Genomic DNA, 19,654 nt, shown 5'->3' with positions numbered 1-19,654 from the left:
GAGCGAGGGGAAGACATGCAGTGAATGGCCGAGGGCCAGGAAGTGAATCCATTTGAGAGCTAGCAGTCATTATCGCAGGGGTCTTTACCTCTTTCTGTAAAGTCATTGGATAAACATCAAACTTCATCAGCATCTGGCACAATGGAAAGCCAATCAAATTTCAGAATACCATCTCAGTTCATGAGATGAAGATACAAATGAAGGCTGTTTGTTTAGTTCCACAACTAGCAGAAGATTTGGTCAGCACAGTAATTTGTTCTTGTTTTGTAGAGTGGATATATTTAGGAATCAACTGGGCATCAGGGGAATACAGTTCAGTGATGTTGTCAATCAATTATTAGCTGAATAATCAATGATTTGGTTACAGTTTAAGAACTCAGCATTGGTGAGTGGATCTTCTTCAGTGTAGATAAAGCATCTGCATAGCCTAACATGAGATCAAGTGATGTTATTCATCACTGATCTGATAGTTTTGCCTTGGTCAGCTCTGAAGCAGTGGTGCATGTATGAAGTGTACAGTTCCAACAATCATGCCATGTAATTTTTCATCATGTTTAAAAATCAATGTGAAAAGCAATGCTGAAGCATTTTTAAACTTAAACTGCATCATCCTACCCTGTGGAAGCGCAAGACAGCCATGCAACAGAGAAAAAGGATTATTTGAAGCTCTTATGTTCAAATTTCACCCTGTTCCTGCTTATCTAACCTTGCAAATAAGTAATTGCTTGAATTTGGCATCAGAGGAAATAAATGATTTCTGATGGCTTCATGTCGAGAGCACCTGGATTGTAGATTAAGAGGCACCTCTCGTCAGTTTTGTGATTCCTAGCGGCTGCTGTGCCAACAATTTTAGGTCACACCTGTTATTAATCACATTTTGTGTGCTTTTTTTCTGCATCTGAAGTTAATTTATTTCATTTACTTTGTACTCGTCCTGTTTTGAGAGCTCTGTTTTCTTATTCAAACTTTTGTGAAAGGCACAAATGGTTGAATGTGACATTAGCAAGCAGAAAGTAAAACTTTGCATAATGCATCATGCCTCCTTGAATTAAACTTTAAATAGTTTAGGAGCTACATCACAGCATTCCTGCAGACTGTCTTGCTGCTCCTGAATCGCTGAACCAGAATGCCATCATTAGTTTTCCAATTATTGGTTTGATTGAGCATTAGTCTATTGGTGCTTTTTGACTTGTTTTTGTAATTATGAGCACACAACAAGGCACACAGTAATCTGCTTTGAAGCCAAAGTTCAAAGGGACTCAATAAAAATGTGATAATTTCTCCTTCACACTTTATCAAACCGTGGAATCACATTAATGGTTGCCGTCTGTTCTAATTAGACTGTTGACAGAAAATAATATAAGCTAAGTATAGATTTTCAACAGCTGGGATAAATAAAAAGACTGAAATGAAATACTTTAGAAAAGAAGTGGAAAATTTTTACTGCTCTGTTCTTTCAGTTCATTTGAAAGTTTGCTTCTTTTCACTATAAATCTTTACTGTGAATTTTTGAACTCTGACATAAAAATTAAACTCCTAATTTGTTCTTTGTCTTTTAATGCATCTGTGGAAACTTTGCAATCACTATTCAGCAGCAGTAATTAGGCTCATATGAACCCATAGCTCTTCACATCTGAAAGTCATGAATATTTATTTTTCATTCTTAAAGCAGGTGGTGAGTCCCCCCAGTCCTACCCCATTTTGGTGCAAATCATTTTCATGTCTGAAAGTGTTTCATGCTTAGGAATACATATATGAGAGTACTCTCATGCTGGAGAGGAGGATTTTACATAATACCATCCATATGAATTTGTCATATTTCCAAAGTTTCACTTGTTAAAACTTTTAGAAAATATTTTAAAACAAGTACACCTATACATTAATATTTGTGTTTTTGTCAGATGTTACCCAAGTTGCCAATTTATCTATGAATTCTCATCTGTACATTAATTTTGCCATTAAGCAGATTTATGCTCCCTGCACAGCCAGACATCGGACTGCTCACTCTGGAGAGAAATGGGACATATTCTAAGACTGTGTGTCATGGGAAGTGTTCTGCATTTTGTAGATGTCTGACAAATATTTAAATCAGTATGTCAAAATCTTCACATTTAAATATATAATTTTACTCTGAACAATCTCTATTGTTAAATTGAAACTATCACGCCCTCTGCAAGCTGCATCCTTTACAAAACAGCACAAGAATGCAACAATCACTTTTTACAGCATAGTATATGGTGCAAAAATTTTAAAATCATGAGGATTTTTTTTCTGTGCAAAAAAAGAATGTACTATTGGCCAAAGATGGCCTGTCTTTCAGGTGTTCACTCAAACCAGAATGATCTCAACCAGTCAACTTTCCTGCATCCCTCTCAGGTTTAGTGACAGCTTTTGTTTTCCTATTTTTAGGGGCTCATTGTGTCATTTCCTCACGTACCACTGAATGTTACAAGGCACCAGCAGAAGGCTTTTCTCAGATGCTGTGACATATATTATTTTGATTGGCACCTCTTTGGAAGGCAGGCCTTTGCGCATGAACAACAATGCATCATAATTCAGGACCAGCACAAGCCTCTCTGTTTTCTCATTCAAATTTCACGTGATCCCGTGCATCTCCACATGAGTGCTCTCCAAATCAGATACATGGCTTTTTGAATACCTTTTTGTTTTGTTTTCAAGTCCTAAAGCTCCCTGTGGTGCCTCTAGAACAGAGATGCATTGATTTCTTTGCATGCACCCTTCACAGAGCCCTGCTCTGTTTCTGCATGGAAGCTCTGTTGCATCATAATTGTTTTGGGATCAGTTATTCTTTGAAGTGGCTCTAAAGGTTGCCAACATTGTTGTACATAAATAAGGGTCTTTTAAGGAAAAAGGTCTCTTGCACTTTGGATGTTTTAAAAGATATTTACTGTCCTGATTCTAAATTCAGGATGTTTTACTATTTAGATCTAGAATAATTTGATAAAATAATGTTCAAATAACTTAATCAGAGGGTTAATCATGTTTTATGACGATTATCTTTCTGGCAGCACTGTAAACATTCATTTGTTCAGATTTTGTGATTTAACAAATGAGTGAAAAGAGATAACTTGTTTCAAAACATAGAAAAACTAAAGAATATATGACTGACAAATGAGCAAATGCCAAGAGGAAAAAAGGTTTGAATAACTGTCAGAAACCCTGGACTTCACTCCTGACCACAAAGTCATGCTCTTTTCACACAAGGATTTCATGTAAAGTCGCTGCAGTTCTTGGTTATTTCTGACCTAACAGCGATCTAAAGACAAAGTAATTATTTAAAACCCTAGATGATTCAGTCAGTTAACTGTCATAAAACCAATAAATTTACTGTAATATCTGTTACTTAAATTTCAATATTCTGTCAAGAAAAATAAAAACAAAAAAAACAAACAATTTATATACATGTTAAAACTTTATTTTTGTTAATTATTGGTAATTAATAGATTATTAATAAATCCTCAAAGTGTTATTAAAAAGTTATAAGGTATAACTTCCACATAATAAAATTCGATTCCAAATACCATTTTAAGTGTTATTTGGAATACAGAGCAAGTCTGTTGATTTGTGTAAGCTAATTCTTAATTAATTTAGAGCTAAATGGGCTTAGCAACAAAACTCTTGAATGTGTTTTGATCAGACATGGTCATCCTGGAATGTGTTGCCATAGATCTTTCCTTAGGATACTTCGTGTCCCATTCATTCTATGTTAGTGTAAACTAATTGACACTCTCCAAATTCCTCCTAGCAAAATTTGAGTTTCTCAATATTCACAATTCAATAAATTGTGACATCACTAATTTAATTGTTTTTGTTTATACTTCACTGTTTTTCCTTTAGTAGTTTTAGTTTCATCATTCTTTTATCTTTTTGGAAAATAAAATTTACTCTAGATGCATAAAATATGTGTGTTGCATATATTTTACTCTTCAATTTTTCCTGGATTATTTGCCTCCCAGATCATTGTTTGAAAGGTGAAATCCAGAGCAGGCTGCTGTGCAAAAGTCCTCAGACTTGTTTGATGCTGATGTGAGTCACAGTTATGTTGATGGTTTTGTTTCATCTTTGAACAATCAATGCAGATCGATTTTAGGCTCTGTAGCACCTTTCAAACAAAACACTGTCCACTACACAACTTACTGCTCCTGGTTAAATGAAATTATCGGCCATTTTCTGAGGCACTGTTGGAATTTGGAATGTTTTTAGAAACTGGAAGTTCACAGGTTAAACCTGGAAGAATCAATGTCTTGACACTGTTGTACAAAAAAGATTTTAACCAATTAACTAGATGTTTGTGTCATTTTGTTTTATCTGCTTATTTTTGTTTATCTGAGAGAGGTGCTATATATGAATAAAACATACTTTGTAGCTTACTTTAATAATTTATACAAGGCAACTTGTTTACAAACATTTTCAAAAAACATTTTCCAAAAAAAATTATATATCACAACAGTAAAAATGCTGCATGTCCAGATGAAAACGTTGTTGTTGTTGAGTACAGGTAACATGACCATCATTACCATTTCCAAAGGTTTTCAGTTTATGCTTATAGATATATTTATATATTCTTATATTCTTAAAAAGTTCCTCTCTGAAACCCATCGTCAAACCTTTTGTGTTTTTGTCCTGCCAGAAATGCTGTTGCTGTACTGAGAGGCCAAAAATCAACAAAACATTGGATTTTTTACTGTCCTGGCATTGTCATGTAAAAGGGAGATGCCCTCCGTCACCAAAGTGACAGAGGGCATCTCTGCCAGTTGTATTAAATAAAAGAAAAAAAATTACTTCACCACAGTGATGACACACTTTCTCTGGGCTTTAACAACTGACAGACACGAGACGGTTTGATGTCAACAGCCCTGGTGAGGATTAATCTGAACCCCCGGTCGTCTCTCTGGGACTTATTTAGTGGAACTGAGCATAACATCAAAGACAAAATGCTCATGGACACAGAGTCTTTATTACACTTTTATAAGCCCTTCGGATTCTGACAGAACTAGGGTAAACGAGTCAAAAGACAACCTGTTAGATGATAGTCAAAAAACATGTCAGAAGGGACAACATGGTGAAATGTTTCTGTAAGCTTTTTCAACATACTCAGGCGTAGCAGGTCCTGCATCTCTGCTCAGCTACTGCCAACTGTTTGTCATTAAGAGAAGAACAAAAACCAAAATAAACTGGTGTAGTATTTCAACTCCATTCACCCTGCAAATCTCTGTACCTAAAATATGTTTGAATCCAGAATCTGGTAAACATATTGATGTTTTTTCACATTGCAACTAACAGACAACAATGGAATGACTGGCACAACTGCAAACCTACCTAGATATAGTTTATCATTACCAAGTTTCCCTTTTGGGGTCATGGGAGGGCTGGAGTCCATCTTCATCAGTCATTAGGCAAGAAGTGGAGAGCAAAATGGACAAGTCATCAGTCCATTGCAAGGCAACACAAGGACACACAGGATAAACAACCATGCACACTTTCATAGCAGCAATTTAGAGTAAACTGTTGACCTAAATTGTTTAGAGTAATTTTTTACCCTCAGTAGAGTAAACAGTGAAAAGTGATGTTTTTGAACTGTGAGAAGAAGCCAGAGTAACAGGAAAAAACAAGCTCCATGCAGAAAAACTAAATATTTTGTAACAGATTTTCTACACATAGTTCAAGCTTGAGGTATGTTACATGTAGAAAGATTGTTATAAACCTGGTCTCTCTAGTTTCAAAGCTGGTTGAGACACATCCAACAGGCCTTGAAACTCTAACTGCAGCAGCAGGCGGTCCTTCAGAATATTGACTTGGATAAGCTGAACAGAACTGCATGCCATGTTTCTCAGACTGAGCTTCACAAAGACATGGATCTCTTTCCTTCCACTTCACAATGATGCACTAGTTTATGTCATTCTGTCGTATTAAGTTCAAATAAAACACTGAAATGTGTGGTTGAAAAGTTCAAAAGTTGTAAAATCCATGTATAAAACGAGTGCAGCTTTACTTGAACAGAAAAAAATGCATTATGAGCATAAAAGAAACACCTGCAGACAATATAAACAGCTTAATTAACAATTTTCCCTTCTTAACATAATCACAAAGCAACGTTACTTTCCATCTGTGCAGCACATGCATCAACACAGCTTCTACCAAAGCTTTTCTTTCATGAAAGAATGGAGACAGAAAACATTGTTTATAATGCCAACACCAATCAATATGATAGTTGACTTGGAGAGCTGAGGCATTGTGATCTAAAGGGAAGTGATCATTTGAGAAAATTATAAACCATCAGGAAACGACTTAATCCCAGATATTAATGCTAACTTTATAAGACTCTGTAATTAAACAGCTTCCTATGGTTTGGAGCACAACTTAATAAATCCAAAAACATTTTTCCACCAGACTCCAAACGATTAATCAACAACTTGCTCCTTCGTTTTCCATAAAATTGGCATCACATGAGTGGTTCTGTTGTGTTTTCAGGCTGATCTTTCGCTTTCTGCAGTGCTGTTAGCTATAATCATATTTAAGGTTTTTCTCCCAGAAACTATAGAAATGCAGGTGCATCAATTTTCTGCAGTAGCTTCATAACGCTGACTGTGAAGCTGCAGTGCAAGTGGCAAATGAGCCCATAAATCTAAGTCCTACCTGAAAGCCCATAACCAAAAGGCCATAGTGTTCGATGACACAAGGAATTATCCACTGCAGAAAAACTGTTCCTGGCTTTAAATAGAAGGGAAGTCGACTTTATTTAGTGCAGAGATACCAGGCTTCATTGTTGATGTATGACCTGTCTCATCCAGAGTCCAGTGGGAGCTTTTGTGTCTCATTTGTTTATAATAATGCACTACTGTGCAAGTTGGCCCTTAACACAAACTCAGAGTTCACAAGTTAATTTGTTGTTATTTTTTGGAACAATTGATACCGCTAGATTTTAAAGTGTTTTTTTTGGAGTGGGGGCTTACAGCATCAAGAGATGAGCAAGAAAAATCATCAAAACATCAAAGCAATAAATTAATCAAAGCTGATTAAGGATATTATTTTTAGGGCATTTCTATACAACTTAGAAATGTTTCCTCTGACTATATATTTTTGGGGTTGATTGCCTCAACCAAAACCTTAATTTTACTTATGTTCTAAAGCTTTCTGATCACAACAAACTAGTTGGTGAGATAAGTATCAACTGTCTCCTCCAGGGACATTATGCTATTATCACTGATGCTTAATGGAGCAACTGTGTTTTGTGCAATGAAAGATTTAAATTTCATTTTCTACATTATCCACATTCTCATTATCTACATCTTCATTATGCAGACAAAAGCATTATGTATGCCGCCTCCTGCCTCCTTTGAAGCTCAGCTCCTTTCTGAATCATGAAATGCTAATTATTATTCTAGAGCGCAAAAGTTAAAGGGTAAGGCTTTACCGTCAAACATGAGCAAATTGTTTAGCATCATTAGATATAATTGAATTATTCTCTAGAAATTAATTCTGTAAATGAAAAGATTAAAAATATAATTTCAGACCTTCGATTCTGAAAGAAACCCAAATCAACAAGAATTTATTTCAGAAATTCTGTGTAAAGTTTATGGAACTTTTATCCATAAAGTTAAGGAGTGTAAACCATAGACGGACGGATGGAAGACCCCTCATTAAAGCTCTCTACCCGCTCATGTGTATCATCGCTCTGGTATGATACTACATTAGGAGTTTGGACATAACGCTACCTGCACAGTGAGAAAAACTCTCCTGTATTTCTCACTCCATAAAATAGCCAAACCATTCAGTTGAAACAATGAATTATACTACTTCTGGAGGACAATGGGTTTAACTTTGCAAAAATAAATGCTTAGCAAGCTCCAGCCCTGCTGAAACAATTCTGATTAGCTTAAATTTCCGCCATGTTGGATCAGTCAGGGTAACTGTAAGAAAACCTTTAGACATGTCCAAATGGTTGGTGCTAATATTTTTAACCTCAAGTTGTTTCTATTGATCTAAAATGGAGATATTATGGATTTTTCAGGCACATAGTGCCTTTTTCTAGCAGTAACTGTTACATTCACTTATTGAAAACACTGCATATATCAAACATGGCTAAAAAGAAGTTTGATTTTGCAGTTTGATGCGTTTGAAATCAAGCCTCTGTCTCTTTAAGAAGCTCCTTCTTTTCCTGCCTTCAACACAACTTCACAACAATATTGCACTATTATGCCGTTTACAGCCGTTCTTGGAGCGTTGCACTGAGAAGTAGTTCCTATGATAAGATAGGCAGACTCATTGGTGTTTGCTAGTTGCTGCTGCTGCTAATCTTGAGGATCTGTGTGAGGAAGGCGGGAGGGGAACGGTTGCTCTGAGGTGGAAACTTGGCTGGAATCTGCAGCTCCAAGGAGGAGCTTTGTGGAAATAATCGGCGCTTTCTGTTGGCAAACATTTAGGCATCCCAGAATGCTGCTGCTTAAATATGAAAGAATTGAAACAACACTCCAGGTGTATTTTTTCTGATAACATAACATGATGTAAAGCTCAAAAAAGCTGGTTTTATATAGTAACCCCCTTTAAGATTTACTATTTAAGATGCCACACAACAAGAAACCATTAATTCCATTTGATGACCTGCAATTTAATTTGCTATAGCATGTTTTACTTGGCATGAATTATTTTTATAATAAATATAATTCATAACCAGCTTCACATTAGAAATTATTACTATGTTGCATGAATGTAAAAAACCTCTGTGGCATTTCAGTAACTGTAATTGCAAACAGCTTTAGCCTGTAATGTAGTTTCATTTTGAATATTTATCAGTGGACCATAAGCAGCACAAGGACACCTGCATCAGTTTCCCTTTTCTACTTTTAAATACCAGAAAAGTCAGTGATGTTGTTTATTGGGTACAAATTAGCCTGTTTCATATTAATTCTGCCGGACATCACCTCTTCACAAAGAGGACACCTCATTGATGAGACCATGATGAATTAGCATCTCATTTGGAGGGAAAATGATTAAAAGCGTCAATAGAATTTTGGATGCATCCTCAAGAGCCTCTACTAGCTATTCAGGCTGAAGACCCACTTGGAGGATGACCAAGTTTTAATTAGTGCATCAGTAAATTGAACAAACATGCTTATTTATTCATAACAAATATGAGATGTAGCACAGACCCATGAGTTGAATGAGCTCCCTAGTTCTTTTCTGTGAAAGCGAGGAGGGATGTCGGGCCTGGAAGTTTTCACTGTCAGCAAAGCTTCATAACTGTAATTCTAAGAGTTTGAATGGAGGGCAGGTTGACTTCTTTCTTCTGCTTGTTGCGTTTTAGTGAAATGCTCCACATTACCATAAAAATACATAACAAAAAAGTCCAAATGGAGCAAATCATACGTTCTGGCATTTACCAAATTCTAATCCAAACATGGATTTTCAAATTGATGGAATTTCTTGAAAGAAATCCTTTTTTACCTTTGAAAGATAAAGAGCGCTGGGAGAGGTGTGGGTGGAATGGAGTTAAATTGTTGCAGCAGAATTATTTAATAAACCAGTTTTTTATGCATAAACAGCTGCCTTAGGATTGACACTCAGGTCAGTCCTGTGGTGAAAACAAGCTTTTTCCAGTTGTGACAAACTTCCAAAATCTCCTCCAGTTTGAAAAGATCATTTATGTCATTGTTGTCGTACACTTTGAGTATTGTTTAAAACTGTATCCTGGTGTAAGAAAGGCTGATCTTTCTCATTTTCAGCTTGTCGAAAATGGAGCTGCTCATTTTCTAACTGGATCGCGGAGGCTTTCCGGGTGCTAACGAACTGGTTTTAAAAATCTCTAAAGTTTTTAAACATCTTAATGGCTCTGCTGGACTCGTCTGCAACCTGCAGCTTTGGAGCTGCAAGTGGCTCTTTGGTCCTCCCACAATGGCTCTAAATGGCTAAAAATGATAAAGAACCACAAGAAAGAATTACACTTTCTTGTGTTTCTGCACTTTATAGAGTATCCAGTAGTAACTTAATAGAATTTATGCATCAGAAATCTGAGTGATCTTCTGAAATAATCTTTTGATTATCTTGATCTTTTATACTGTGCAGGAAGAAGTTGCAGTAAACGGTGTATTTATAGAGTATATAAAATCATATATCGTTTATCACAATAACAATACTCTAGCTGACACCAGTTGTTTTGAAACAGTCATCTTCTATCCCTAAGTAACCAAATAAAAGAGTAATCCCAGTTTAATGACTTAGGAAATCAATCAATCAAGCATAAAACGATTGGCTACTGAAAGAGAAGTTCCACCAGAACTGAGAAAGGAGCATCAGTGTAATAATATCTGATTAGGGGTTTGGTTTTTATCTCCAGATCTATCAGTGTCTCTGTAAGGATGTCTCTGAAATGCAAGGTTCTGCAAGTGAATTGAGTTCTTAATACCCATTCTAAATCTGAGGGAAGATTTAGAGGAGAGGAAAAGGAGAATTCAAAAGAATTAATGAGCTCAAGATGATCCAAGAGCTCTCTGCTCTGAATGCAGCTTTATCAGAAAATCAAATGCCTACTTGGTGACGGTTGTTATGATCACTTCTCAATAAACCAGACTGGATCCCTGGACCTTTGGTTCTCACTGTTGCCTTTTCCATCACCACTGACACTTTGAACAGGCCTAAAGGTTATTCTGGGGAAGGTAGTAAGGGGTGTCTTAACTGGATCAGGTCTTCGAAGTTATGCAGAGTGGGAAGCCATGCAAACTAGAGATAAAGAAGAAAACACTCCTTAAGATGTTTCTAAGTGATGCTGAGCACATTGAAGTGTAGAGGAGAAACAAGAGAGAGCTTTGCTGTAGCTTTAAACAAAGATTATAGTTTCAAAGTTTAGCAAATTATTTCTCTGCCGAATGCTGAACAGGTTGATTGGACTTGAAAAATCCAAGTGGGCTGTTTTTTGTTCTGTGTGGCTTAGTCTGCCCAAACTACGGTCAGCATTAGAGAGCTCACAGACTTTTCTCTGTTTTAATGTTATTAAATGCTGATCCCAAAAACATATGCTCATGGGAAATTAGACAATCAAAGCTGAAAGCCCCGGGGAAGACCCAGGACACACTGGAGGGTCTATGTCTCTCGGCTGGCCTGGGAACGCCTTGGGATTCCTCCGGAGGAGCTGGTGGAAGTGGCTGGGGAGAGGGAAGTCTGGGCCTTCCTTCTGAAGCTGCTACCTCCGCGACCCGACCCCGGATAAGCGGAAGAAGATGGATGGATGGATGGATGGAGCTGAAAACCCCCCATCATTTTTAGAAAGGCAGTTCTGAAACACCAGATAACATATTTTTGGCTAAACTGCAGCCTATTTGTAGGTCTAAACGTGTTATTAAAAAATAAATGCAAAAATTCATTCCTTTCTAAGTTAGTCTGTTTTAAACTATCAAAGAGATTATTAGCTTAGTGACTATTGTTTCAACTCTTATTGAAAGTCATAAAATTAATTAAAGACTACATATTTGTCATGAACATTGCATTTGGACATGTACACATTCTCAGGAAATGATTTTGTGGAAAATGAGATTGTTTTTAGCTCAGATTAACATCCTGATGATGTTATTCTGCAAATGTTTTGGCCAGAACAAAATGTATGCATGTGTGTGCATAAGCATGTAAAACATAGTCTACTCCGCCTCCCCAGAGTAGACTGGACAGTAGACAGTTGTCCAGTAGTGTGCAGCAATAGGCGTGGGAGGGGCAGTGCTTTGCGACTCTTTACATCCTTCTGAATGCTGCGTTGTGTTTCTGCTGCATCTTTGAACCATAGCAACTGCAGCTTGGATCTTAAATTGTCATGAGCTGTCAATCGATGCAACAGTTTTGTAAATTTATCCACATTTTTATTCAAACGTCGGTTAATAAAAGCAAAGAAAGGCTTCTGAAAATAACCTGTGTGGGCCTTTCTCTGGAGCCTGGATGTATGGTGAATAGTGTGTGCCACAGCAAGATGAATCTGTTTTGTGAAATTCACCACCAAGGAGTCAGGGAGGCAAAAATAATTATGATTAAGTTTTATTTTAAACACAGGATGTTTTTTATATAATTTGTGTAAATACGTTTTTACACTCTAAGGTGCATATATTCAGAAAGCTGTAACTTGCTCTGAGAAACTCTTATGAGATGATGAGCCTTTTGATAATGTCTGGAAGAAATGGAACCTTACAATGACATTTGGGATCAGAACATTGGCATTTGAGGTTAAAGTGAGAATAATAATTACTTGGAATGAGAGTTCTTCATCCTGACCAGATAGAGAGCAGCATTCATTTCAAAGTGAGGAGAGATATCTAGTTTGATTAGAGTCTGAACTAACTCTTTCACTAAGTTTAAACTTAATGATTCTGACTGTAGTCGTTATTTATTTTGTATGTTTATTCTGATGCTGTTAAATGTGCACCAGAACACCACAGCCTGATACAAACCTGGTATCAGAGTAACAACAGATGAGCCATGATGCTAATTTTCTCCCAAATTGATGTGGTTTCAGTTACTAACATGATCAGCAGGATTTCCATACGTTGGGAATGAAGCAAAGGTCACTGGAAAGAGTTTGGTCCCAAAGTTGGCAAAAGCTGTCCTGCTTTCTACAAACTCGACACGACTAACCTGATTAAAAATATCAGCTGTGGGGGAAAAAGGAACAACTGAATGACTTTAACCTTAAGGTTTAATTTCTTACTCTACAATTATATTTTTCCAAGTGATTTCTCTTTTCTCCTCACAATCACTATTATTTAAAAGTTCACAGCTGAAGCTGCCCCTTTTGAACTTTACCCAGAAATGTGGATTTTTCGAATTGTCAGGGCAAACCCATAGTCTGTGGTAGAAAAGGTGAAATGGGTTCCTTTGATAGCAGATTGTGAAACATATTGCTGTCAGCGTTCTTCATGCACTCTTGTGAGCCTTTCCATTATATTTTAGAAGTTATTATTCTAGTTCATCCTTGAGCAGTTAGTGTAGATCCAGATACACCAAAGTGGTTGTAGAGTATGCATCTGGCTGCATCTACTTCTGCATTGTAACGCTCTAACATCGAACATAATGACACATTTTTTAAATGAACTAGTAGCAAGCATCTGTGGGAACTCCATTATTATTTGGATTCAATTCTTTATCATGAATTTACAGCATCTGTTGAAATTTAATTGGGTAAATGTTTAGCAGATTGCCATCATACCTTTCTGAACGTATGTTCATTTATTAGCAGTTTAAAATATAAACAGAAGCTGTACATATAAAATGTGTTTTCTTGTTTATTTTCTATTTTTTCTATCTTTCTAAAGGTGTTTATTGTCCATTTAAGTTACAAAATTAAATGGCTTGACTGCGTTTTTGCATGTCCAAGATTTTTCTTTTTTTAGTTGGATTTTAGTCCTTATTTATTTACTTTAGCAATTGAGATTATTTTGCTTCCTTCTTGAGATACGGCTTCAATTTTGCAGCTTTCTGCATCCCTTAAAGGTAACAAGTAATACTGATTTTGACATCTGCATTTTACTCTGCAAGTTAAAAAAAACTGCTTTTGGCAAGGGAAGCTCATCAGGGAACAGAAAACTTCCACAGGTGCTGAACTGGGACAACTCGGGTCATCATGAGTTTGGAAGAGGAAAGAAAAATTTAAAGTTAATACCTCCTTTTGTTTCTGGAGGTAAACAAAAGGAGGTCTAAAAAAAAGTCTTCAAATTTTATTCTAGTTTTTAAAAATCAGCTCTTAATTTATAGTTTCATCCCAACACTTTAATATTTACAAGATTTGCATCAACCCTTACAAAAACGCCAACCAAAACCATTTATTGAATCGCCAAGAACTACAAGATGAGTTTTAACTGCAGTAAAGAAATCTTTGGCACACTCTAAGGTTCCCAGCAGTGCAAGGTTTGTTCAGAAATGTCAGAAGACTTGTGTGTTTCTGTTTCTGCACACACCCTGAGACTTTTACATGCTGGACAGTCAAGGAGGACAGTAAAGAGTCACTCCTCTCCCAGAGTAAAACATAAAGGATAACCTGACATTCTGCAGAAAGTAGCCAGATTACACTGTGGAGGACAGGGATAAAATTGTTTTCTACAATGAACCGCCCTTTGGACAGCTTAAGGCATCTGGAAAAAGAATTGTCTGGAGAAAAAAGGCGATCTCGACAGCATACTGGAGCAGGCCCACAAAAAATGGCCTGAAAAGGATGAAAATCCCCCAGCAGCAACTTTTCTCAACAATCCAGACTAAGTGATGAACAATAGTTCATCCAGCATGATGCAGTACCTAACTTAAATGCTTGACTGAATAACAGACTTCTGCAGCATATGTGGTGAGCAAGTAACATGAATCAGGTGCACTAGAGCAGAGACATCTAAGGGCTATTCCACACCTCATCCCACACCTCAAGCAGTCACATGGTTGTTAGATTTTTGTATTTTCACACGCAGAAGTTTTGTTCTAAGCATTGTATGTAAACTGTCACAGCAATAACATCTCTGCACACAACCTCTACAAAAGACAACAACTCTGCAGAGATTTGGCAATCTTTGTGATTATCTTGTGAAGAATTATCCAAATGTTTGTAATTTCTCACCATGTCTCATAAACGCTCTTCAAACGTATTCATGTCTCCTGTAGAGACATAAGCAAAATAGTGGAAATGGACAAGTTGAAGCAAAATATCAACTTTGCTGTCTGAGAGTATATCTGCATAAAGAATGACATTAAATTTCTGACCAATCACACAACACATTGCCCAGAGCTATGTGTGAAATAGTTTGGCCCAGGTCTGGTGTCTCTAAGGAAGAGGAGCAGGATGCTGCTGCAGTTACACAGTTTTTAATGACATTTTGACTCGTTGAATGAAGTATGGGTTGTGTTCGGGACAGTGAGTCCCAAACACAACCATCTATCCCTGCCTATCTCTGCGGGGGCTGGTGTCTGACTCCAGCAGTTATTGCAGGTAACATCCTGGACGGGTCGCCAGTCCATGACAAGTCAACAGAGAGACACAGAACAAAGATTAATGCACATACATGGCTAAGGACACTTTAGATAAACCAGTTAAGCTCACAGTAATATTTTGGACTGCGAACTTCAAACTCCAAACCAAGACTGTCTTGCTGTAAGGCAGCAATTCTACCAACTGTCCCTGTGACCAGGATTGAGTCCTAAATCTCAATCTCAGTGAGAATCTGTTGTCCCTTTGTAGGATGTTTATGTAACTTTCAATAAAAGCCTTTGGAAGGTATTAAATTTTCATCACTTGACTTCACTATACCAGAACAAGATCTTAGAAAAAAGCACTAACACTGAATGTTCCTGAGACTGAAACAAGCAGCTGGATGACAGGAAAGACGTGGGTGTTAATAAAACAAGATGAAAGAAAGAGGTATAATTTTGTGACTTTCCTTAGCTGACATAAAAACTATTTTGAAGGACAAATAATGGTTTCCATTTTTTTTGTCATTTTTTTTTCTATTTCAGGAGACAACAATGGATGGCCACACCTTTTTGACAAATATTTTGGCATGCCGAGTCATAATACCAGGACCAAGTCCAACATATGCTGTAAGTATTCTCCAATGTGTTTAAAGTCCTTCTTTACACAGAATGAGGTGAGAATATGGTGTTGGCAGTGTTTTTTGGAAATATGAGGAACACAATTATCTGTGTTATGTATTGTTTTAGATGTGGGTGCAGACAGGAAATTTGCTGGATTTTTTTTGAAAATTTTAGCCAGTTGTGAGAAATCTTTACTCAATTTCTAGAAAGATGAGATACAGCCAGATTCAGTGGTGACACTCAGGATTTAATGATAGTTCTGCTGCAGAGGTTTTCATTCTGTCATTAGAGGCCACCCGTTGATGTCGGATGTAAACAGAGTTTTTTTTTTTTTGCATTCTCCCCAAAATAACTACTCAGTTTTTCACAATGTGATCTTCACAGTAGGAGGATGCTCTTTCTTTCATTTCTGAATGTCTCTGTTTCCTGCCACTGGCTTATTTGTGAAAAAAGCAAAAGAGGGGGGGAAAGGATTTAGGGTGAGTAGGTTTGCTTTGGTGTTATTGAATGTAAACCCATTCTGAATGTGCATCATGCCTCAACCCACGTTATTCGCTTCAAAAACATCTCCACCAGCAGTGGAAACTGACTGCAGAAAACACAATTAACCAATCACAGCTCTGGTCTTCAAAGCATCACTTGCCATGTTTAAGATGGTGCATGATTAACACTTTAAACCCTTTCATTTTGTCCATTAAGCATGAGCTTCAATCCATTTTAAAGGACATTTCTCATAAATGAGTGACAAAAATGTGCTTTGAGTTTTAGGATCAAATTTTATACAGTTGCACATTCAAAAAATCTGAACAGTTGAAGCTTTTTATCAGTAAAACTCATACAGTCTGAGTCCCACTTAACACCAGGAGCAGACTGGCAATCTTTCTGTGTGGTCCAACAGCTTTCTGTGTGGTACAGTGGCCTGCCTGGTTCATTCATTAAAACCATTAGCGTGCCTCCAAGAGCAGAGAATGGGTGTGTGTGTCACAGCAGTGTGTGAACACAGTACAGTCATATTTAATGCGGTATGATATGCTTCCTGATGAGGCTCATTTGTTAAAATAAAAATATATTAACTTAGACTGACTTAAAGACTGTCATTTTGGTTAATCCATGGCATCAACAAAAATATCTTCAGTCTGTGTAGCTCCAGTGAAAACCCAGCAGTGCTCACTACTTTCTGAGGAGAGGATCAAAGTTTGGGTCCGCTCAGGAAAGTATTATGGCAGCCAATGACGCTAAGACACAGTGTGCTCTCTTTCTCCAGACGTCCATGTTTTTTCACTTTGTCTTTCTTATTATATAACACTTTTCAACCTCACAGAGGTACACAAGACTGGAAAGAGGATTTTTATCCTTCACAGGTGATGTGCAATTCCTGTTTGAATCGAGGTTTAATGAAGTAGCACCAAGTTTAATTCATTATGTCATTTAAGTTAATAACTGGAGTTAATGTTCTCTACATCAGGGACACAGAGTTGATTTCAACATGACAGCATGCAAGTAATTTCCAGTGTCTGGTGTTAAGATTCTCAGCTGGCGAGGATTCCGGTGTCTAACATTCCCGTCTCTTTTCGTGCTTCTGCATCTTTTGAGGCTATTAGAGGTCATTCAGTAGACTCTGAAAATAATGTCGCCCACCACTCAAGAGGTCTCAGAGCTTAGCTTTGTTTATGCTTCACAGACGCAGTGCACGTCAACTTGTTTGTGTCTCATATGCTTCCTCTCCTGGCTGGTAAAAGCAATCGTAAAAAGAAGCCACTACAAAGCTCTTAAAGTTGAAGCACTTTGGACTTGCCTCTTGGGCATAATCCGAAATATCCTGAAAGTGTTTGGTTTGATTTACTATAATTTATGTTGTATTCTAGAAGAAAACAAGCCCAATGCTTTAGTATATTTTTATTTTCTTCTGTGCCTTCAACTATGTTTGTCAAAAAATCCTGGTTTCCGTTTTTTGTTTTACCTCAACTTTTCAGGGGGTTTATATTTGGAGATCCATTGTTGTTGTTTTGCTATAGAAATTTGTGCTCTTTCTGCATAGAAATCAGGCAATTAACAGTATAATTTGTTCATTAAAAAGCATTTCTGAGACTAGACATGTCAGAACCATGTTGACTCTAAGTTTCCCACTCTTCTCTTCACATTACATAAAGTTGTGCAAATATGCATATAGTTGCAAACTTAGCAAAGTGTGTCCCTGTTGTCAGATCTATGTTTTTCCTGAACAGTGACAATATTACATTTTTATCTGCTTGACAAAAAAAAAATCTGTTCTAGATTTACTCCAAACTGTGAACAATTTTTTGTAGAGGAGAATATCAACATTAGTGTTCAGTTTATAATGATTCAGCATTTCACTTATCCAGTCCAAAGCAGTTCTGAACCGTGCTACCAAGGTGTACCTTATAACATACATATCCTACTTCCTATGTCAGAAAATACTTTCAAGTAATAAAAAAGAAAAGAAATGTTTTGTGAGTGACCAGATCTGGAGATATGTGTATATGGATTTAAAAAAAATGCAATCAACGTCTCCAGACCTCCTTTTTTCAAATTTGTTTATCTAGAAGATAAAAAAAAAATAAACATGTTTAAAACGTGTTCTTGCATTCACATAAAGTAAATAGCATGTGAGAGATATATTTCTCAGTTATTTATGCTTATCTTAGCAGAGGGGTTGGAAATTATAATATGCTGACAGGATCCACCTATCAGGCTTTGCAAACATATTTATACGTCTCACACACAATTTCTACGCATTTTTTGTGACCAACACAAAGTGCAACATCATTGACACATCTGGAGGATACTTATTTTTAGAAGAATATCATTCCTACGTTGTCACAGAAGAAGAAGAGATGTTACAGTATGCATCATGGGTGTCCCTCTTTCGACATGTCATGTTGTTGAGCAGTTTATTGTCACCTCTTTTCTGTCCTTTTCATTTCAAGAGGAGTGAAGTGTTTGGTGAGTTATGTAACCTTGAGCCTCATTCAATCATAACTGGCAATTTTTAAATTAAATTCTTCAGTGACTCTACCCTCACCCATCAAACTGACTTTATCAGAGTTTGATAAACATGACAAATGTTTAAAACACCAACAAGGTCATTCCTAAAGATCTGTTGGCTAAAAGATGTAACAAAGTGGATGGATTTGTTTCTTCGTCTTTATTTTCTCTCAGATGGAGAGATTTAACCCCAACAGTTGTTCTGTCTAAACAGACATCTCTCTGAAACTGGAAATCATGTTGTTCTCTTGGCACATAGCTGTGGTCCCTAATCCCCGAGATACACTCATGGAATCAAGATTTATTTGTAAACGGAAGCACAAAAATAAACAGCGGGTGAGAAACATGTTTCCATAAACTCCACAAACATGTAGCTTCCAGACTCCATTGGTGAACAAATGGAGTATCTTAGGTTTGATTTTTTAAGGAGTAGAGAGTAAAATATTTGACTCAAGATTTAATATGGAGGATGGGAAGATTACAACACATTTACCTTCTTTCAGATTGTATATTCTCAATTGTTCTTTCCTATTTTTTTTTATGCAAATTTCATTTTGTGGCCCAATTTCCTTATTTTACAAAGCAAACTGCAAAATAGTTTCTCAAGGCCAAAAAAATCCAAAGAAAATTTTAAACGGCCCAAAAACTATTGCTCAAGTCAGATTTAATTATAGAAAAATAATCAGTGTGCAAGACAGATAATTATTCAGAAATTGGTGGTTTAATATATATTTACAGTCATTCAGGCATCCTGAATGATATGTGAAACACAAACAGAAATCTTTACAACACACACACAATCTATTCCCTACAAAGGTTATAACTTCAATTTACAATGTGACACTTTTTACTCTGGTAGAAGTAAATGTATCTTTCCCCACAGAGTATAACTAACTTCATATGTTTGTAACTTATTATTAATTGTAGTGGATGGATATGCAGTGTCATCTGATGTTAAATTTACACTTCAGGAATATTTTCCCAACAACACCAAGCCCAAACTTTGTTGTTATTTTTTTGTGTCGTGAAACCAGAATTAAATTGGCTGCCATCCATCTGCAGCACACTGAGGTTTGGGGCCATC

The 19,654-nt window shown here is 36.7% G+C and overlaps 1 protein-coding gene across 6 annotated transcripts in view; it reads left to right on the top strand.

Annotated features, from left to right (window-relative positions):
* The window catches only part of rxfp1 (relaxin family peptide receptor 1), a 102,583-nt gene that overhangs the window by 44,256 nt on the left and 38,673 nt on the right, over window positions 1–19,654 (top strand). For 4 of the 6 annotated variants that reach the window (XM_044126527.1, XM_044126526.1, XM_044126525.1 and 1 more), the window contains exon 4: window positions 15,487–15,570. In XM_044126527.1, coding sequence (XP_043982462.1) covers window positions 15,487–15,570 — 84 coding nt within the window. Of the gene's footprint in view, window positions 1–15,283; window positions 15,392–15,486; window positions 15,571–19,654 lie in introns of all 6 variants that reach the window. The other 2 variants (XM_044126529.1, XM_044126530.1) reach the window with 1 other exon arrangement.

The sequence above is a fragment of the Gambusia affinis genome, linkage group LG09 (assembly GCF_019740435.1).
Source record: "Gambusia affinis linkage group LG09, SWU_Gaff_1.0, whole genome shotgun sequence".
NCBI lineage: Eukaryota > Metazoa > Chordata > Actinopteri > Cyprinodontiformes > Poeciliidae > Gambusia > Gambusia affinis.
Note: the sequence above shows the minus strand (reverse complement) of the source record. Positions and strands in the feature narration are given on the sequence as shown.